Source organism: Xenopus laevis, chromosome 5L (genome assembly GCF_017654675.1).
Source record: "Xenopus laevis strain J_2021 chromosome 5L, Xenopus_laevis_v10.1, whole genome shotgun sequence".
NCBI lineage: Eukaryota > Metazoa > Chordata > Amphibia > Anura > Pipidae > Xenopus > Xenopus laevis.
In genome coordinates this window covers 5,698,686-5,721,686 of record NC_054379.1, presented here as the reverse complement: position 1 = coordinate 5,721,686, position 23,001 = coordinate 5,698,686, and the positions used below count along the sequence as shown (strand labels likewise).

Here is a 23,001-nt window from a genome sequence, read left to right as displayed (position 1 = left end):
CATACCACGTTAAAGTAAACCCCTAACTGTTCACCTCTGGTCAAGTTGTTTCTGGGTTGGCACCTCCCTGCAGAACTGCATGTCTCAGGGTCAGTGTCTCCAGACCGAGGCATCGGTTTAAATGGGCTTGATCCTCCCCATGCCAGAAGCATTTTATAAGGGGAGGTTTGCCAATGCCAAAACATTCATATTTTTTTTTTTACACAGGGTTGTTCCTTCCTCCCTGCTTAAAGGAGAACTATACCCGAAAAATGAATAGGGATTATAATGCCATGTTTTATATAGTGAACTTATTGCACGAGGCTAAAGTTTGAGCTTGTCAATAGCAGCAATGATCCAGGACTTCAAACTTGTCACAGGGGGTCACCATCTTGGAAAGTGTCTGTGACACTCACATGCTCAGTGGGCTCTGATTGGCTGTTGAGAAGCTAAGCTTAGGGCTCGTCACTAATTATCCAGCAGAAAATGAGCTTCCCTGGCTGTAATATAAGCTGATGCTACAGGTTTGCTGATTATTCAATTCTGATGCTAATTGCACTGGTTCTTTACTGCTAAAGGGCTGTGGTTGCCTTGGGCTGGTACAGAAGCACAAAACATCATGTACAACATTTCTACCTACTTCTTTAGTTAAACTTTAGTTCTCCTTTAAGGCTTGTAAAAGAGCGATTGACCAGACCAGCACCAAAGTACTGATCTAACTAGGCTTGATCTTCTCCCATGCCACAGAATTTATAGGGGAGAGATTGCCCTGATCTAAGCAATGGTTTAATAGGCTTATCCTTCCTCCCCCAGAGTGATTGCCCAAACCAACACCTATTTTTAAAGGCATAAGACCACCATTAAAGGGACGGTTGCGGGGGTGCTACAACCACATGGAAGTCTGGCCATTCTTCCTGCAGTAGAACTCTAGGCAATCTGCTGAAGTATACCAAAAAAAACCATTAAGGTAGAGACGGTGAACTTGCACTCACCATAGAATGGGATCATTAGCAAGTTCACTGAAGCGTTTGCAAACACAAGCTGCTCTGCACAGATCCTGCTCCAGTAGGTAGGAGAAGATCTTTAGGACCACTTCATCCGGAAGCTTCTCTTGAAGGTACTGTTCTGCGGGAGCCACTGTAAAACAATCACAATGCGGATTGAAGTCACAATGTACACGTTTCATATTAACACTGAGGCAAGTTGCTATATTGCTGCTGATTACTAATATTAAATACTATAAACAAAGAACACTCGTGTGTTACAATATCTGAGACAGTAAATGCAATGTGAGGTCTAGATCAGGGCTGGACAAGCCCTCCAGGTGATGCTGGACTACAACTCCCTCCTAACTGTCTTTGGCTGTGAGCAGGGTCATTTCTCATGGCTGTACTAGGATGTTTCAAATAAACACACAAACAGAAATATACACACACACACACACACACATATATATATACAGTGGTGTGAAAAACTATTTGCCCCCTTCCTGATTTCTTATTCTTTTGCATGTTTGTCACACAAAATGTTTCTGATCATCAAACACATTTAACTATTAGTCAAAGATAACACAAGTAAACACAAAATGCAGTTTTTAAATGAGGGTTTTTATTATTTAGGGAGAAAAGAAATCCAAACCTGTGTGAAAAAGTAATTGCCCCCTGAACCTAATAACTGGTTGGGCCACCCTTAGCAGCAATAACTGCAATCAAGCGTTTGCGATAACTTGCAACGAGTCTTTTACAGCGCTCTGGAGGAATTTTGGCCCACTCATCTTTGCAGAATTGTTGTAATTCAGCTTTATTTGAGGGTTTTCTAGCATGAACCGCCTTTTTAAGGTCATGCCACAACATCTCAATAGGATTCAGGTCAGGACTTTGACTAGGCCACTCCAAAGTCTTCATTTTGTTTTTCTTCAGCCATTCAGAGGTGGATTTGCTGGTGTGTTTTGGGTCATTGTCCTGCTGCAGCACCCAAGATCGCTTCAGCTTGAGTTGACGAACAGATGGCCGGACATTCTCCTTCAGGATTTTTTGGTAGACAGTAGAATTCATGGTTCCATCTATCACAGCAAGTCTTCCAGGTCCTGAAGCAGCAAAACAACCCCAGACCATCACACTACCACCACCATATTTTACTGTTGGTATGATGTTCTTTTTCTGAAATGCTGTGTTACTTTTACGCCAGATGTAACGGGACGCGCAGCTTCCAAAAAGTTCAACTTTTGTCTCGTCGGTCCACAAGGTATTTTCCCAAAAGTCTTGGCAATCATTGAGATGTTTTTTAGCAAAATTGAGACGAGCCTTAATGTTCTTTTTGCTTAAAAGTGGTTTGCGCCTTGGAAATGTGCCATGCAGGCCGTTTTTGCCCAGTCTCTTTCTTATGGTGGAGTCGTGAACACTGACCTTAATTGAGGCAAGTGAGGCCTGCAGTTCTTTAGATGTTGTCCTGGGGTCTTTTGTGGCCTCTCGGATGAGTTGTCTCTGCGCTCTTGGGGTCATTTTGGTCGGCCGGCCACTTCTGGGAAGGTTCACCACTGTTCCATGTTTTTGCCATTTGTGGATAATGGCTCTCACTGTGGTTCGCTGGAGTCCCAAAGCTTTAGAAATGGCTTTATAACCTTTGAAATTGAACTCAGGTGGGATAAACCACAGTTAAGTTATTTTTTAACAAGGGGGGCAATCACTTTTTCACACAGGCCCATGTAGATTTGGAGTTTTTTTTCTCCCTTAATAACGTAAACCTTCATTTAAAAACAAATAGGTAGGTGTGTGTGTGTGTGTGTGTAAATATATATAAATAAATAATACAATTCAAGATACTGTACCCAGGCAACTGAAACTTTTTTTTGTGAGTGCCGGCTTTTCGATGGATATTTTTTATATATATCTCTAAATAGATAAATATAAACTGTATTCATATAGCTACCCCAAACCTACATGTATGCATCCCCTTTAAATGTGCTGCTTTGCCAGCAGTGGGAAAACATTGGCAAAGTTCTATGTGGTACTAAAGCAGTACCAAGTCTGAATACTGGAAAGATACCAGCATTATCCTAACATCTACTGGTAAGCATCTTGCTCCCCATTCAAGCTGGCCATACACCTAAAGATATTAGCCTGATTAGGCCAACCGTAGCCGGGACAAATTGAGCTGATTATCATCCTACACAGACTTAATATGAGACACATCCTCACCAGATGGGAAGGCCTCGTACATAGGCCAATAAGATGTCACGTTAGCAGCTACATTAGTATTATTAGTTACATTTAGGGGTCTATTTATCATGCTGTGTAATAAGTGGAGTGAAACATTACCAGTGATGCTCAATATGAACCAATCGGAGTTTTGCTTCTGTTTTCTAAAGATTGAAATATAATTTCTGATTGGGCAACATCACTGGTAATGCTTCACTCCACTTATATTACACAGCATGATAAATAGGCCCCTTAATATGAGCCCATAGGTGTGTTCCAATGGATTTGTAACCATAACATTTTAGAGCAGACTGGGCAATACACACCACAGTGGAAATCCATAATAAAGACATTCAACTGACACAATTTTCTAACAATATCGGACAGCAAGAACCATCTTAGTCTCTTATGCTCCTATAGACTATTCTCTCAGGGTGTCTGCATTTCTTGGGTGCAACCTGTTTTCCAAGAGATTTAAAGGGACACCATCACTTGAAAACAGTTTCCCTCACTGAAGCTGTGAATGGACAGAACCTACATTAGCCTAAAGGTGGCCATACACATAGAGATCCGCTCGTTTGGCAAATGAGCGGATCTCTTCCCGATATGACCACATTGAAGTGGGCGATATTGGGCTGATCCGATCGTGGGCCCTAGGGCCCAATGATTGGATCATAATGCATCTGATGTGGGCTGTCGGATCGCGGGACCCCATACACGAACAGATGCGGTCGCGATCCGACGGGATTATTTAACCTGCCCGATCGAGATCTGGACGACTTTCAGCCAGATATCGTTTGGGGAAGCCCGTCGGATGGCCCCACACACGGGCCAATAAGCTGCCAACTGTCTGTCGGCAGCTTTTATCGGCCCGTTTATGGGGGCCCTTAGAGCCAGGACTCTTGTTTAAAATGCACACGTGTGCCCCAGCATGGCCACCAGCTCTAGGAGTACGCCCCCCAGAGGCAGAGCAGCATAGCACAGAGTAGGGACCCCTTGTGGTATTGTTTCTTTCATCTGGGCTCAGCCCACAGTCTATATTTTTGCTATTTTTTAAGCAAAGGATGCCATTTAACTGCTCATTTAGCACTGCTATTTCTAACTAGAGCCAGAACAGCAATACAACCACTCTCCCGCTGGCTTACCCTTTATTGCAAATTCAGTTCAGCCAGGAACAAGGATGCAGCCAAATCTGAATCATGCTGAAAAAGGCACAATCCTGGATTCTGTGCATCCCTACCATCTAAGGCTTTATGAACACAACAGGCCGGGTGGGTCTGCAATAAGTTGTAAAATTAAATAATTTGGAGAAACAAAAAATTGGGTTAAAATGAACTTACTTGGCAAATCCTGTGATTTTCCAGATACCCTGGCACGTTTTGCTCTGTGGCCAAAATTTTCGGTTGCTGAAGTAGAAGCACCCTTTAGGGGGAAAAAAAACAAAACAAAATCACATGACGAACGGAAATTATATATATATATATATATATATATATATATATATATATATATATATATATATATATATATATATATATATATATTATATATATATATATATATATATATATAAATAAAACATGGAGGAGCACACCCTAAACTTGTTTAGCAACTTGCCCGGGTGCTGGTAAATAAAGTAATAGTACCGGCACTCAATGGGAATTCTTGTGGAAAAAAAAAAAACATTTTTAAAAAAAATCTTCGAAACACCGGATTTTTCAATAAATCTTGATATTTTTTATTCACAAGTATACAAGAGTGCGTTTATATATATATATATATATATATATATATATATATATATATATATATATATATATTAGTTGTAAGAAGTCAAACTCACAGTTTTTAAGATGAATGAAATAAAAAACTTATTATTTCTTCCACAGTATTCTCAGCTCACAAGTTACATAGTTACATAGTTAAATTGGGTTGAAAAAAGTCAAAGTCCATTGTCACTGTAATTCTTATATCTTATTTTGCACTGGTTTCAGTTTACCGTCTATGTAATGCACAGTGGAATTGGTGTGGAAATGCCTAATTTGGTATTTATTCAAACACACCCACCACTCTGCACACACCGTTTCCTGCAAGTTTATATGAAAGAAAGAAGCCACAAAGATATCAGAAGGAACTGTAGTACTGTTTGGTTAATAGGGGTGTCCAACTTTGCAAAACAAACACGTTTCAATTACAATAGTTTAACCAAAATAGCCAATTGTATGGATAATTAAGATAAAAACATGCGGCAGGGAATAACAATCATGAAACAAGGCAGGGCACCATTGTTCGTATCCCAGCTATCCTCATTCATTTAGTATTAATCCTACTGGCTGCCAGCAGCATCAATGTTATCCATATAAACAACACCATTAATGCACATGAGCAGAAGTGCTTAGAGCTGCCATATCCTAACGACTTCTGCCCGATCTCAATCTAGGCATTTATTGCAGAGGGGAAGCATTATGGGGTAAGCAGCTAATTATTCATAATTAATGGGTTTCTTTTGCAAAGTCCTACCTACCTAGGAGTGTTAAGACCCCCATACACAGGCAGATTTAAGCTGCCAATAGATTAAAGGGGAACTATCGCCAAAATGAAAATTTTATATATGCCTCGGCATACTGAAATAAGAAACTTTCTAAATACAATCAATTAAAAATTCTGTACTCTTTCTAAAATAAGTTTATCTTCACTATCCCTCTCTCAGCATCTGTTTCTCTTCATTCTCTCTTCATGCAGCAGTTGGGTGTCAGATATTCACTGACAGTTAGATCCAATATATCTTATAGGGGGGTTTCCTACCCTTTCCTAGCAGATGTATTAGAGCTCACTCAAATAACTGATTCCAGTACAAACAAAATGTAACAAAATAACTGCCTTTAGCACAAATCCTGCATGTAGAGAGACATGATGTCTGGTGAGTTTAATAGAGTGAGTTCTAATACATCTTCTAGGCAAAAGGAGCCCCCTATAAGATATTTAACTGATTGTATTTAGAAAGTTTCTTATTTCAGTATTATGAAGCTTATTTTAAATTTTCATTTTTGCAATAGTTCCCCTTTAAGTCCGCAGCTTATTGGGCAGTGTATGGGGCCCTCAGATGGGCTTCCCTGGTGGCTGAAAGTTAGCTAGCTGTTGATCGGGTGGATCTAAAAATCGGGTCGAAGGACTGCATTGGTTTGTTGATACGGTCCACTATTCGACCACCCGTATTCTTCTCATTGTGATTTGATCATTAGGCCCTAGGGCTTACAATCCAATCAGCCCGATATCGCCAACCTCAAGGTGGGCATATCAGGGCCAGCTTAAGGAGGGCTCCAAGAAAGGAGTGTAACACCTGTACAATGAAGTAATCCAAGTGTTAGGTCAACAAAAGGCAGAAAGACTTGGAACAGCGTATGAATAATCTTGCAACAAACAGCAATGCACCACTGGGATATTATAGGTGACCTGTGTATAAATTAGGGATGCATCAAATCCAGGATTCAGCCTTTTTCAGCTGGATTCAGATTCAGCCGATTTCTTCTGTCTGCCAGAACTGAACCCTCATTTGCATATGCAAATTAGGGGCGGGAGGGAAATTACGTGACCTTTTGTCACAAAACAAGGAAGTCAAAAATGTTTCCCCTTACCACCCCTAATTTGCATATGCAAATATGGGTATATGGGTATTCGGCCAAATCGGAGGCATCGGCCGAATCCAAAATAGTGTATTTGGTGCATCCCTAGTATAAATACCCCGGGTCTGCCATAAGGATTTTGATGTGCAGGTTGTCACAAAACAAGGAAGTCAAAAATGTTTCCCCTTACCACCCCTAATTTGCATATGCAAATATGGGTATTCGGCCAAATCGGAGGCATCGGCCGAATCCAAAATAGTGTATTTGGTGCATCCCTAGTATAAATACCCCGGGTCTGCCATAAGGATTTTGATGTGCAGGTAAGGTTAGACACTAAAGTATTTAAGCTCAATGTTGCTGAGGGGTGGATGGAGTGTGTAAAGCCCTGAGCCTGTAGTTTCAAACACAAAGTGGCTTCATGTACCAGACGGGCAGCAGGATGTCACTTAATTTGATTTTATTTATCTATTTAAACCATCACGCCTGACACGTTTTGTGCTTAAGCGCACTTTAACGTTGCTTTATCATAGGCATGACTAGGAACAGCATACAGGAACAGGCAGTTTCTTTTCTCACCTCCATGCTGCTCTTTGCTGGACAAGCGGTTCTTTTGGGGACAAGAGTTTTTCTGCGGAGTTGATATGGACTATTCTGTGCACCAGGACCTGATTCTTCTGCAACCATGTCTGCAGCCTCTTCATCTGTAAAAATCACAAAAAAAAAAAAACTACCATAAGCTGCCAATCAAAATGTACTTGTTCTTACATAAGGTTAAAATTATATCACAGGCACATACATCAATAATAATAATAATAATAAATAAGAGAAATAGTAACATATCATCTTACTATTAAAGTCACACAAACCATGAGTATTTATAATGAATAATAAAACTGATCCCTGCTCTAGTTCCCAATTTAAACACATCACTACACCCCTATATAGCAGACAAACTATTTATGGAAGAGATACCTGGAGACACAAGGATAAGAAACAGAGTTTTATAGGGCAGCACATTATTCTTCATGTCTTTCCATTATAACTATATAAATCATTCCTACCAGAATCGCACAGGTTTTCAGCACAGGTATGGGATCCTTTATCCGTTAACCCGTTATCCAGAAAACTCCAAATTACAGAAAGGCCGTCTCCTATAGACTCTATTTTATCCAAACCATCCAAATTTTCAAAAACAATTTCCTTTTTCTGTGTAATAATAAAACAGTCGCTTGTACTTGATCCCAACTAAGATATAATTAATCCTTATTGGAGGCAAAACCAGCCTATTGGCTTTATTTCATGTTTATATGATTTTCTAGTAGACTTAAGGTATGAAGATCCAAATTATGGAAATAACTGTTATCCGGAAAACCCCAGATCCCGAGCATTCCGGATAACAGGTCCCATACATGTATATGCTCGGTGACTTAAGGGGTGGTTCACCTTTAATTTAACTTTGAATGTGAATGGCTAATTCTAAGCAACTTTTTATTTGATCTTTCTTATTTATTTTGTATATGTTAAAGTTTTTTACTTATTTGCCTTCTTCATCTACTGCTGACTCTTCCAGCTTTCAAATGGGGATCAATGACCCCATCTAAAAACAAATGCTCTGTGAGGCTACAAATGTATTATTATTGCTACTTTTTTTTTTTTTTTTTTTTTAAAGGTAAGTTTTATTTCTTATTTTAAACACACACACCAATCATACATACAACAAATAAGTAATTATTGCTACTTTTTATTACTTATCTTTCTATTCAGGCCTCTCCTATTCAAATCATGGTTGCTAGGGGAATTTGGACCTTAGCAACACAGATTGATGAGATTGCAGCTCCTGAATAAAATGCTAAATAAGTCAAAAACCACAAATAATGAAGAATGAAAACCAATTACAAATTGTCTCAGAATATCAGTCTCTACATCATACTAACAGTTCATTTAAAGGTGTACAACCCCTTTAATCTCCTCGCTTATATGCAGGAATATACACACATACAATACACCTACCGCATACAGGTAGAAAGTATACGTCCCCGAAGTCCCGACAGCAAGTGCTGGTTTCACAATCTACCGATCATTGACTATGTATTCTGCACTTGTCAGCTGCAATGGCCTATTATTATTATCAATTATTGTTATTATTATTATTGAGCAGCGCTGAACACAGGCTCTCTGTTTAATATACAGAATTTCCCTTCCCCACTCGCTGTGCTGCAGTATACAAGACAAAGCAATAGACTAGTATTTATTCAGTGTGCCGCTGCAGGGAAGTGAACACACAAGCAACAACATGGAACATCAACACAACATGTTGTTAGGCTACCAGCTGAAATTGTGTTAGGGAAGAGTAGTGTCGCTAGAGTAATACAATCCAAACGAGACAGAACAACAACAACACATTTCCCTGTTGGCATTAGCAGCTCCAATAATCACACAGGGCAGAGAAGGTAAATTCCTGTTGTTGCATCACCTTAACTTAAATCTGCTTTATTTAGTCCCCAGTCCATTTATAAAGCTTTAATTAATAAGCATCAAGTACAAGCCGCCGCTTTATTATTCCACAATAAAAGGAAATCCTCATTAAAAGGGTTTGTTCAGCTTCCAATACTTTTTTGTTGACTTTCTATTTCCTATTTGTGACAGTTTTTCTAAGGTTAAAGTTTCTTGTGCGTTTGTGCAGCAGCTCTGGGAGGGGGGGGTCAGCGACCCTGTAACTAAATTGATCCACGAGTTGATCCATTTCTTGTGCTGAGCAGAATCCCTGAGTTTCATTACAGACAGCTGTTAGACTTGACAATAGTTTCACTTCTATTCCCCATAGATCCTACTGAGAAATGGAGCAACTAATGGGACTGCAAACTGGAACATAATCTGCACCCAGATCACTGAGCTGACACTCACACATTAAACTTTATACTGAGATTTTGGGAAACCAGTAAAAAAAATAAAATATGGAATGTAAATGAAAAAAACTCTATTTCTGGTAAAGAACCCCTTTAAAAATTTGATTTTTTTTTTGCTTAAAATGGAGTCTATGGAAGATGGCCTTCCTGTAATTGGGGCTTTCTGGATAATGGGTTTTCAGATAAGGGATCTTAACCTACAATATCACCCCATGGTACAGAGAACATGCCCAGAACCATATACCAGATCACCTTCTCCTCTCTATGCCGTTACCTGACCCTTCTCCTTTGTTTCTTTTTTTTACCTACAAATTCCTCCCTCTTTCTTTCTCTCTCTTTTTTTCTATACAAACTTCTGCCAACTACTCGTCTTTCCTTTTAACATATGACCTCTCACATTTTACTTTCTTGCCTCTCCCACTATCCTGACCTTCTTATCCACTGTAGCCAGAAATAGGGACTTTTAAAGGGGTGGTTTACCTTTAAAGGGATCCTGTCATCAGACATGTTTTTTTCAAAACACATCAGTTAATAGTGCTGCTCCAGCAGAATTCTGCACTGAAATCCATTTCTCAAAAGAGAAAACAGATTTTTTTATATTAAATTTTGAAATCTGATATGGGGCTAGACATATTGTCAATTTCCCAGCTGCCCCTGGTCATGTGACTTGTGCCTGCACTTTAGGAGAGAAATGCTTTCTGGCAGGCTGCTGTTTTTCCTTCTCAATGTAACTGAATGTGTCTCAGTGGGACATGGATTTTATTCATGCAGCAGTAAAGAGCGATTGAAGTTTATCAGAGCACAAGTAACATGACCCTTGGCTTTACCCAAGGGTCGGGTGGGTTCGGGCCGACCTCGCACTCTTCCTCATGAGTGGAAGGTGGTGGCGGGTTGAGCTTTTCTCCTGCTCTCCCCGGTGGCCACCGTCAAATGCTTCCGGGTTTCTCTTTTACAGACGCTGTGCCTGCTTGCCCCGCCTCTTTTGTGACATCATCAGTGGGGCAGCGCAGGTCTATAGGAGAACGGGCCAAGGGAGGACAAGGTAAGGGTCAGCTGCAGGTCAGGGAAATCCCAAGCAGCACATCACTAGTCGCCGACCCTGTAAACTACTCTAAATTAATACATTTAGTTGATCCATTTCTTATCTTTGTCCCTGCTGAGCAGAATCTCTGCGTTTCATTACAGGCAGCTGTTAGACTTGATACAATAGTTACTGATACTCCACAGATGCTGATGTAAAATGTATCAACTAATTGTAACAACTAAATGTAGCAAATTGTAACAGTTCAGATGCTCCTGGATCAATGAAACTCCAGAGACAGGAACTTTTAACTTTTGGGAAAACAGTAATTAAAAAGGTGGAAAGCAATTGAAAAAGGTATTTGGAAGTTGAACTACCCCTTTAACTAAGCTGCATGCATCCATATTGGAACAGCTCCTTTAATATCAAATAGAAGGTCTTTTTTAGATACAAATTAATTATTAATTATTCTTATAAATTAGATTTACTTACAATGGACAATATTTTCTGTGTCACAATGTATCTAATATTTAAGTGTAAAGTGTCATTTTTCACTTTCTAATGCAGCTCAGGGGGGGGGGTCACCGACCCTGTAAACTGTTCTAAATTGATACATTTAGTTGATCCATTTCTTATGTTTGTCCCTGCTGAGCAGAATCTCTGGGTTTCATTACAGGCAGCTGTTAGACTTGATACAATAGTTACTGATACTCCAGAGATGCTGCTGAGAAATGGATCAACTCAATGTTGTAAAATTGTAACAGTTCAGAACCTGTTGCCATTATTTATTTATTTTTAATTATTTGCCTTCTGTCTCCAGCTTTTAAATGGGGGTCACTGACCCCATCAAAAAACAAATGTTCTGTAAGGCTACAAATGTATTGTTACTGTTACTTTTTATTACTCATCTTTCTATTCAGGCCTCTCCTATTCATATTCCAGTCTCTTATTCAAATCAGTGCATGGTTGCTAGGGGAATTTGGACCCTAGCAACCAGAATGCTGTAACTGCAAACTGGAGAGCTGCTGAATAAAAAGCTAAATAACTCAAAAACCACAAATAATAAAAAATGAAAACCAATTGCAAATTGTTTTAGAATATCCCTCTCTACATCATAAAGTTAATTTAAAGGTGAACACCCCATTTAAAGTGGACCTGTCACCCAGACACAAAAAATCTGTATAATAAAAGTCCTTTTCAAATTAAACATGAAATCCAATTTCTATTTTTTATTAAAGCATTCATAGCTGATGTAAGCTCATTTAAACGTCTCAGCTGTCAATCAAATATCGTCTGCCCCTCCTCTATGCCTTAGGCAATTACTTTCACTTTCCATTCAGCACTAGGGGGCAGATTTACTAAGGTTCGAGTGTATTTTCGAAGTTAAAAAACTTCGAATTTCAAAGTAATTTTTTTGGTACTTCAACCATCGAATAGGCCATATCCTACTTCGAATCGAACGATTCGAAGTAAAAATCGTTCGACCATTCCATAATCGAAGTACTGTCTCTTTAAAAAAACTTCGACTTCAATACTTCGCCAAATTAAACCTTCCGAGGTGCTATGTTAGCCTATGGGGACCTTCTAGAGCATTTTTCGTACAATCGTACGACGATCGAAATACGATGCTATAAATCCTACGAATTTAGTAGGATTTAATTCGATGGTCGAATTTCAAAGTATTTTACACTTCGAAATTCGACCCTTGATAAATCTGCCCCTAGATATCACTGCTCTCCCCACATCCCCCAGTTCTCTTCACCATTTAATTGTGTAACCAGGACATGGGGATGGACATCAGGTCCCCCATTCTGGTGCACAAACAAGATTCTGAGATGATACAAGACTTGTCTTAATAACAGTGTCCCACAAAATGGCTCCTGCCTGCTTGTTATAATTATGAATTCCCAGATTGATGGAAACTTGATTCAAATAATTTATAAAGTTTAATTCAAGTTCATTTTGCTTGACTAACATGATAAAATAGGATTTGGAAGATTTACAGTGGTGTGAAAAACTATTTGCCCCCTTCCTGATTTCTTATTCTTTTGCATGTTTGTCACACTTAAATGTTTCTGCTCATCAAAAACCGTTATCTATTAGTCAAAGATAACATAATTGAACACAAAATGCAGTTTTTAAATGAAGGTTTACGTTATTAAGGGAGAAAAAAAACTCCAAATCTACATGGGCCTGTGTGAAAAACTGATTGCCCCCCTTGTTAAAAAATAACTTAACTGTGGTTTATCCCACCTGAGTTCAATTTCAAAGGTTATAAAGCCATTTCTAAAGCTTTGGGACTCCAGCGAACCACAGTGAGAGCCATTATCCACAAATGGCAAAAACATGGAACAGTGGTGAACCTTCTCAGGAGTGGCCGGCCGACCAAAATGACCCCAAGAGCGCAGAGACAACTCATCCGAGAGGCCACAAAAGACCCCAGGACAACATCTAAAGAACTGCAGGCCTCACTTGCCTCAATTAAGGTCAGTGTTCACGACTCCACCATAAGAAAGAGACTGGGCAAAAACGGCCTGCATGGCACATTTCCAAGGCGCAAACCACTTTTAAGCAAAAAGAACATTAAGGCTCGTCCCAATTTTGCTAAAAAACATCTCAATGATTGCCAAGACTTTTGGGAAAATACCTTGTGGACCGACGAGACAAAAGTTGAACTTTTTGGAAGGTGCGCGTTCCGTTACATCTGGCGTAAAAGTAACACAGCATTTCAGAAAAAGAACATCATACCAACAGTAAAATATGGTGGTGGTAGTGTGATGGTCTGGGGTTGTTTTGCTGCTTCAGGACCTGGAAGACTTGCTGTGATAGATGGAACCATGAATTCTACTGTCTACCAAAAAATCCTGAAGGAGAATGTCCGGCCATCTGTTCGTCAACTCAAGCTGAAGCGATCTTGGGTGCTGAGCAGGACAATGACCCAAAACACACCAGCAAATCCACCTCTGAATGGCTGAAGAAAAACAAAATGAAGACTTTGGAGTGGCCTAGTCAAAGTCCTGACCTGAATCCTATTGAGATGTTGTGGCATGACCTTAAAAAGGCGGTTCATGCTAGAAAACCCTCAAATAAAGCTGAATTACAACAATTCTGCAAAGATGAGTGGGCCAAAATTCCTCCAGAGCGCTGTAAAAGACTCGTTGCAAGTTATCGCAAACGCTTGATTGCAGTTATTGCTGCTAAGGGTGGCCCAACCAGTTATTAGGTTCAGGGGGCAATTACTTTTTCACACAGGTTTGGATTTCTTTTCTCCCTAAATAATAAAAACCCTCATTTAAAAACTGCATTTTGTGTTTACTTGTGTTATCTTTGACTAATAGTTAAATGTGTTTGATGATCAGAAACATTTTGTGTGACAAACATGCAAAAGAATAAGAAATCAGGAAGGGGGCAAATAGTTTTTCACACCACTGTATTTGGGAGACAGGTCCCCTTTAAAATGAGGGGATGTTTCTCTGTATGTACCTGCTCTGAAAGGACCAGATCAATGATAAAACAGGCAGCAAATCAGCGGGTGAGCAGATAAGGGCACATTTATTTTGTATAATATACATATCAATTATTGAAGTGAAGGGAGGGAACTGGAGAGGTCTTCTCTTGCCTCATCAAAGCATCAAACAGTTGGCAAGAAGAAAGGGCCGTGCAAAAGGGAAAATGCTGTGCTCATTTCAACATCGGAATGACCTTAAAGGGACAGCATCGGTAAAGGCTAAAGTTTGCATTTGTGCTGGAAAACAATAAGGAAAGTGCATTTGCATTCAAGTAAATATTAGGCGGCACACCCACATTCAATCACTTTGCAGATAGGAGAAAAGACAGAAAGTGTATCCCCCCCCCTAGCGCTTATGAAACACGTGTGCCGACTGCCACATATATTCCTGAGAAATCCCTTATGCTCAAAATGCCACTTAGGCCTTTACATGATTCATCAGCACAGTTATTGCGACAAGAAAGATTAGTAATAAAAAATAAAATACAGCCATTTTCTACTTTTTGGAAAATGTAACATTAGGCTTGTAGTATACAGGTATGGCAGAAACTGAAACAATCTATATGGCAGAGGATAACACCATTATGTTCTACAGAGCTTGTCTGCTGTGTAACCTGAGCCTTTTCTCCTTTGAATGGCTGCCCCTATGGCTACACAGCAGCTTGTTTATATAAACTATAGTAGTACTTATCTGTTATCTACTGTGTGTCCTGTGCTTGAATGGCTGCCCCCATGTCTACACATCAGCTTGTTTATATAAACTATAGTAGTACTTATCTGTTATCTACTGCGTATCCTGTGCTTGAATGGCTGCCCCCATGGCTACACAGCAGCTTGTTTCTATAAACTATAGTAGTACTTATCTGTTATCTACTGTGTATCCTGTGCTTGAATGGCTGCCCCCATGGCTACACAGCAGCTTGTTTATATAAACTATAGTAGTGCTTATCTGTTATCTACTGTGTATCCTGTGATTGAATGGCTGCCCCCATGGCTACACAGCAGCTTGTTTATATAAACTATAGTAGTACTTATCGGTTATCTACTGTGTATCCTGTGCTTGAATGGCTGCCCCCATGGCTACACAGCAGCTTGTTTATATAAACTATAGTAGTACTTATCTGTTATCTACTGTGTATCCTGTGCTTGAATGGCTGCCCCCATGGCTACACAGCAGCTTGTTTATATAAACTATAGTAGTACTTATCTGTTATCTACTGTGTATCCTGTGATTGAATGGCTGCCCCAATGGCTACACAGCAGCTTGTTTATATAAACTATAGTAGTACTTATCTGTTATCTACTGTGTATCCTGTGCTTGAATGGCTGCCCCATGGCTACACAGCAGCTTGTTTATATAAACAAACAACATTAATATACATTTCTACCTACTTCTTTAGTTAGGCTTTAGTCCTCCTTTAAAGCTCTCGACAACTGAAATCGATAATTTCATGTAATCCGAGTTCATGCGATTTTTTAAATTTGCAAATTAGAGATGAATGAAAAAGTGATGGATTGGGTGCATATAGCTGCTGCACAGGGATACTATTCTCATACTCGGGGTCAGAGCCCTACAGATTATTCTGCCCCCCCCCCTCCTTCAGTAAAGCTCATTCATTGGGTGCCATCTGGTGTACAGGTGCTGATTTAGAGATGCACATGATTGTGTTGGGGGGGAGCAAGAGAACTGGAAGAAAAAAATAATCTCCATGGAAATCCTAAAGCCAAATGTGTCCCGTCCAGTAGAGCAGCTCATTTTACAGTGAGACCTACACTGTACATCGCCTGGTTTTTATGTTTTTCTGCATTTTACAGTTTGTTTTCTGCCCCACCAATATTTTATGCCTAAAGTATTTCCCCATATTAGACCTTTTTTCTGGCTCACCGAAAAAAAAACATGAAATGGGGGCGTTCTACTGTAAATACATCCCTGGAGTTCTAGTACCAATTTAATCAAGGGTCGAATTTCAAATTCATGCGAGTTTTTTTTAAACTCCCATAAATTCGACTAGTCTAAGGGGCAGATTTATCAAAGGTCGAAGTGAAAATTCAAATGAAAAAAAATTAGAATGTTGAGTAAATTTTTGTGTACTAGTTTGTGAATTAATCGATTCGGATTTGGAAAAAAAATTCGACCGACCATTTTGCCATCTAAAACCTGCCGAATTTCTGTTTTAGCCTATGGGGGATCTCCTAGAACCTATTTGGAGTCAATTGGTGGAAAAACTTAGAATCAAATTTGATGTTACTTCAATTCAAACGATTCGAATTCTATAAAAAAACTGACCTATTTGGGGGGAAAAACTGATTTTTTGATAAGTTTCGATTTTTTAATTCGAATTTCGAAGTTGTGGCGGTTCAAAAAAACTCCCATTACTTTGGAATTCGACCCTGGATAATTCTGCACCTAAATATAATGATCAAATCGAATTATTCCAACTCGGACTAATTTCAGCGACTTGAAAATTCGAATTCAAACTCAGTTCGAGTTTATTCTCCAAAAAAACTTGAAAGGCTGCAAACAACTCCAAATTGATCCCTGGACCTCTTCTATTGACTTAAACAGCAATTTGGCAGGTTTTAGGAGGCGAATTATTGAATTCTTAAAGGGCCAGAGTATGATGAATCTCGAAAAAACTGGAATCGATTTTGGATAACTCCATAGTCGAATTTGACAGTTTTGCCCATGAAAAAAAAATTGGAAATCAAAATTGAATTTTCAATTTGACCCTTGATAAATCTGCCCCTATATGATGATGCACCCGAACTGCACATTACATAGGGTGCCGGAATAAAGTCTTGAAGTCAAAGGTCGCGCAGCTTTATAAAGGTCACCTGCATGGTCCTAGTGCCGGCCTTTAGGCGGCGAGACCTTCCCTCCCGTGCGTGATTTCAAGCAGCGGAGCATTGGGGAGCTTTAAATCCCCTGTGCTCCTCAGGGACGCGGCTGGGCGGCATGCCACCCCTAGATTTTGGCTGCCCTAGGCCCGGGCCTTTGTGGCCTTGCCAAAAATCCAGGCCTGGTCACCGGGACCAAAAAAACAAACCACAATTTCAATGCTTAAATTTGAACAAAATTAGCAACTTGTCTTAGGCTTGAAAAATTTTTTTTAAAAAAAAAAAAAGTGTCCCAATGACTTATCTAGAGCTTTAGTGTATTAATTTTTAGGGTTTTCCACAAAAATTCAAGTAGAACCATTGAAGATGTTAAAGGGATTGTTCACCTTCAAATAACTAGTTGGTTTCAGACAGATCACCCAATGACTTTTCTATTTTCTATGTGTTACGTTTTTCTAATAATGAAGTGTAAAGTGTCATTTTTCACCTTCTAGAGCAGCTCTGGGAGGGGGGGGGGGTCGCTGACCCTGTAAACTGTTCTAAATTGATACATTTAGTTGATCCATTTCTTATCTTTGTCCCTGCTGAGCAGAATCTCTGGGTTTCATTACAGGCAGCTGTTAGACTTGATACAATAGTTGCTGATACTCCACAGATGCTGCTGAGAAATGTGTCAACTCAATGTTGTAAAATTGTAACAGTTCAGAGTCTGCACCTGAATTACTGAACTGTCAGACTCAAACACCAGAGACACCAACATTACACTTTACACTTAGGGGCCGATTCACTAAGGGTCGAATATCGAGGGTTAATTAACCCTCGATATCTGACTAGCATTTAGCGCAGATAGTTCAATCGAACGATCGAAGGATAATTCCTTCGATCGAACGATAAAATCCTTCAAATCTAACGATTCGAAGAATTTAAATCCAACGATCGAAGGAATATCCTTCGATCAAAAAAAGTTAGGCAAGCCTATGGGGACCTTCCCCATAGGCTAACATTGACTTCGGTAGCTTTTAGATGGCGAACTAGGGGGGCCGAAGTTTTTTTTAAAGAGACAGTACTTCGACTATCGAATGGTCGAATAGTCAAACGATTTTTAGTTCGAATCCTTCGATTCGAAGGTCGAAGTAGCCCATTCGATGGTCGAAGTAGCCCAAAAAAAAAAAAACTTCGAAATTCAAAGTTTTTTACCTTCGAATCCTTCACTCGAAGTTAGTGAATCGGCCCCTTAGATTTTGGAGAAAACAGTGAAAAATAAATAATGGAAAGTAATTGAAAAAAAGTTGAAAGCAACTGAACTGTGTTTTAAAGGTGAACAACCCCTTTAATAGCCTTCAAGATGTTTGAGGTTTTTTTGGGTTTTTTTTAAAGGGTTTTGCATGAAAACTCGATCAATTCGAGGTTTTTTTTGTAGTCGATTCATTTGAGTTTTCGGGTTTTACAACTTAGAACTTGCAGAATCTATTTTTTTCTTAAATAATAAACCATTCTTAAAAAATTAACATTCGACCGTTGCTTAAAAAAAAGTCTCATAAGTAAGAGTTGACAGTTTGTTTCAGCAGCAAGTATAGAGTCAAACATGCACCTTACATTCAGTGGAGGGATCCAGAAGCAAATCCTGCACTTGGGATGCTTCTCTAGAGAAAGGTTACCATATTATCAGAAAACACAGGGACACTTCTAGAAGCAGCTCGCAGAGCCTGTCACAGGGGAGCTTACAATCTAAGCTCCCAGTCACGTTTACTCTAGAGGTAACTTTATCAGGAGCCAATTAAACTGCCTGGATGTTTGTGTAATAGTGTTGGAGGAAAGTGGAGTAGCCATAAGAAACCCATGGAGACAAGGGAAGAACATAGAGAATGCACCAGAGAGGCCTTGCTAAGTGCATTTATAAGAAGTGTCTCTGAATTTTCAGCCGCTCAGTAACCTTACCTTAGAGTGCCATTAGCTAGCCATTAGTTGTGCACCTTCCAAAACACTTATTTCAGTTAAAGGAGACATGTAGGATAAATGAAAAAACCCTAATTTTGTAGGCAATTCTAAGTAATATTTGGTGTTGCTTTTACATGGTGCTAAAAAATATGGCCCCTTTATTGGAGCTCCCTATAGATGTTCTCTGGTCCCTGTCTGTGTTTCAAATGAGGGGTGGGCGTGTCCTAACGGTCCCTGCCAGAAGCACAGTAGGAGGGGGACAGCCAATCACAGCCCTGCAGTCACACAAGCACAGACAGGCTTCAGTTCCCTATCAGGTCCTGCTAGCTGCTGATTGGTTCCTGTCCTACAGTGCAGTGAGCTGAGTGCACAGCCTGGGAATTCAGGGAGCAGGAAGTGGAAGAGAAGGGAGGGATTATTAGGGTTTTTGCAGAAATATTCAATAAATCAGCATGAAACACTACTTTTTTAAGCACAATTCTTCTCTATCTAAATGAGTATAACGCACTGATACATTCTTATTTTTTTTACATAAAATGTCTCCTTTAAATTGTTTTCAGGTTGTTCTCCAGAAACATACTATTTTTTTTCAGTTTTTTCAAAATCTAAGTTTAAAGTTGAATGTCCTTGTCTCTGTTTCATTCTGACAGCTCAGTGATGTGCAGGCCAACCCGATACCTGCGGGTCGGGCGGGTTCGGGTCGACCTCGCAGTACTCCTCGCGGGTCGCGGGCGGGTTGAGCTCTTCTCCTGCTCTCCCTGCTCGCCACCTTCAAATGCCGGCATCCGACTTCAGGTTCTGGTTTTAAAGTCTCGCGTCTGCTGTCATAGCAGGGCGGGTTAAGGTGGCCATACACGGAGAAATCCGCTCGTTTGGCGGTGTCGCCAAATGAGCAGATCTCTCTCCGATATGCCCACCTTGAGGTGTGCAATGTTTGGCTGATCCGATCGTGGGCCCTAGGGCCCAACGATCGGATCCTAACGAATGGGAACGGGTCGGATCAACGAACTACTGGATTTTTAGTCCCATCCGAAAGTCGGCCAGATCTCGATCGGGGAAGCCCGTCTGGGGGCCCCATACACGGGCCAATAATCTGCCGACTCGGTCTGTCGACAGCTTTTATCTGCCCATGTATGGCCACCTTTAGGGTCGGTTGCAGAAACCCTGACCCGCACATCACTAATCCACAGACTCTAAATGGTTAGAATTTTGCAACATTTATGGATACATTTCTCAGCAGCACTATTAGCAACTATTGTATCAATTCTAACAGCTGTCTTTAATGAAACTCAAGGCTTCTGCTCAGAGGGGACAAACACAAGAAATGTATCAACTAAATTTATCAATTTATATAGAGTCAGCGACCCCCCCCCCTCCAGAGGTTATTTAATTGACTTTACACTTCAATATTAGAAAAATGGTCACATAGAAAATAGAAAGTAACTGGAAAGAATCTTTATTTCTGGTGTACTATCTGAAATAAACTGGAAAAGTGTTTTCCAGCTGAACATCCCTTTTAAACACTAATATTATTTGTATGTAGATGATCGGGCAGAAGGTGTGCCCATGGGTCAGATTATAAAAACTACAATGGTGTTATAAAGAAGTCTAGGCAGTCTAGAAGCAGCTGAGGGCAGACAAATTCCTCGGAGGGCTGCATCTGGCACACAGGCCTTCAGTTCTACAATCCTGTTTCAGACAAAGTAAACAAAATATTTATTAATAACAGAAATCTGTTGGTCAGTTTGCTCAGGCTTCCCATACAGGTAGAGGGTTCTGGGCTAGTTCATTTATCAAGGACTAAAGGGGTGTCAATAGAGATATTGATCACCCACCCGGGAGGAACTACACACACTACACTCACTAGTCATTACTACAGATACAGATGGGGCTAAAAGTCATTTATAAGCAAATTGTAGAGAACATCATACAGTGAATGCACAATGATAAGCTTTCCTTCCTAGGACACATATTGCAATGTCTATAAGAGAAATAATATCAGGACTTTCTGCATGAATTGTATACATGAGAAATAAATAATATGCACAAATATATACAAGACGTCAACTACAACTGTCACTTTCCTACAGACAGATGAAGGTGTGGAACATTATCCACCATAAAGAGACCCCTGAGGTTCTTAAACGGACCCAGGGCAAATGCCCTCCCTATATCACCTACACACAGTCCTGGCTCTAGTTAAAGGGATACTGTCATGGAAAAACATGTTTTTTCCCCAAAATACATCAGTTAATAGTGCTGCTCCAGTAGACTTCTGCACTGAAATCCATTTCTCAAAAGAGCAAACAGATTTTTTATAATGTTGAAATCTGACATGGGGCTAGACATATTGTCAGTTTCCCAGCTGCCCCCAGTCATGTGACTTGTGCCTGCACTTTAGGATGGAACTGCTTTCTGGCAGGCTGTTGTTTCTCCTACTCAATGTAACTGAATGTGTCTCAGTGGGACCTGGATTTTACTATTGAGTGTTGTTCTTAGATCTACCAGGCAGCTGTTAATCTGAAAAAAAAACAAATACTTTGCAAAGCTACAAATGTATTGTTATTGCTACTTTTTATTACTCATCATTCTATTCAGGCCTCTCCTATTCCAGTCTCTTATTCAAATCAATGCATGGTTGCTAGGTTAAACTGGACCCTAGCAACCAGATGGCTGAAATTGCAAACTGGAGAGCTGCTGAATAGAAAGCTAGTCAAATAATAAAAAATGAAACCCTTGTCTCAGAATATCCGTCTCTACATCCTACTAACAGTTAATTTAAAGGGGAACAGTCCCTATAAATAAGACAGCAGCCAGGGGTAAGATTGAGAGGGTAATGTTCAGTGAATAAATGAAGTAGACAGATATACAATGCCAGATTTGGTTGCAGGTGACATTTATAGGGGACTTCTTGTGCTGAGGAGACAAATGTGAGAGTAGGAAGAGACCAGAGAACAAGGGGAGCCGCAGGATCTCCCCAATAGGTGAGTGCGAGGGCAGAGGGGCGTCACGTGACGTGTGTAGAATAAAGTCCCGGGTAAGCGCGCGCATTGGGCACAAGCAGTGACACGGCTGCTCCCCGGTAACCTCCGCTTGTTGTTGTTATTGTTGAGGCGCTGCGGTTACTGCTGGGCCTCACTCTCTGTTCCCCTCACAGACAAAGCGCGGCCCGAGGCCTGAACTCAGGACAAGCCGCGCACTTTCCTGGCAGCGCCCCCCAGAGGCGTGAGGAAGATTCCAGGCTCGTAATCTCCCCTCACACACACAGATATATATATAAATAATTACACAGTCACACACAGAATGTCTCCTCCTCCCCTCGAGTCTTACCCCGTTCCTCGGCGTTATTTCTCTCCGGCTGCACCGGGCGCGGCCTCGACACTCGCCTGGGTCTCCTGTTCGCTGCTCTGACCGAGTTCATTTGCTGACTGTCGGGTGAGGGCCACTCCGGGCTGCTGCTGGCTGGGCTCGCCCTGTGTCGGTGCCAGGCGGGTGCGGGGAGAGAGTGAATGCGCGAGCCGCTCACAACTCCGCCCCCTCCCTGCGTCTCTTTGTCGTTCGTCTTCCTTCAACCTCTCCTTACGGCCGCTAGCGCAAAGCTCTCCTCCTCCTCACAGAAGCCCCGATAAGATCCCCTCCCGTAAGCCCCGTCTGTCCCCCGCGGCAGGAGGAGCCATTGACACCGCCAGAGACCCAGTCACACAGCGGGGGGGAGAAGGAGGAGGAACGATGCGTAGTCGCTGCCTTTCCTTTACTGCAACCAATGGCAAAGCGCGACACATCGCCGACATTCCCTTTCCACCAATAAGAGCCAGCGACGCTGAAAGAACCCGCGGCCCGAGCCAATCACAAGCGGCGTCTCTTTTTCGCCTCCTGTGCTTTGGCTGAGGGAACATGGTGGCCGGGGTGGAGCTGCGTTGAGGGAATCTAAACACACTGCGGCTTTTCCACATGCGCTGGACGATAAGTACAACTTGCAGCGGCTCATGAC

The 23,001-nt window shown here is 40.8% G+C and overlaps 1 protein-coding gene across 1 annotated transcript in view; it reads right to left on the bottom strand.

The window, feature by feature from the left end:
• The window catches only part of fbxo11.L (F-box protein 11 L homeolog), a 44,251-nt gene extending 21,836 nt beyond the window's left edge, over positions 1 to 22,415 (bottom strand). Inside the window, 4 exon segments of the mRNA NM_001093135.1 lie at positions 972 to 1,116; positions 4,517 to 4,598; positions 7,376 to 7,500; positions 22,341 to 22,415. Of these exon segments, the coding sequence (NP_001086604.1) occupies positions 972 to 1,116; positions 4,517 to 4,598; positions 7,376 to 7,483 (335 nt within the window). The 5' untranslated portion in view covers positions 7,484 to 7,500; positions 22,341 to 22,415.
• Positions 22,416 to 23,001: the final 586 nt, after the last annotated feature.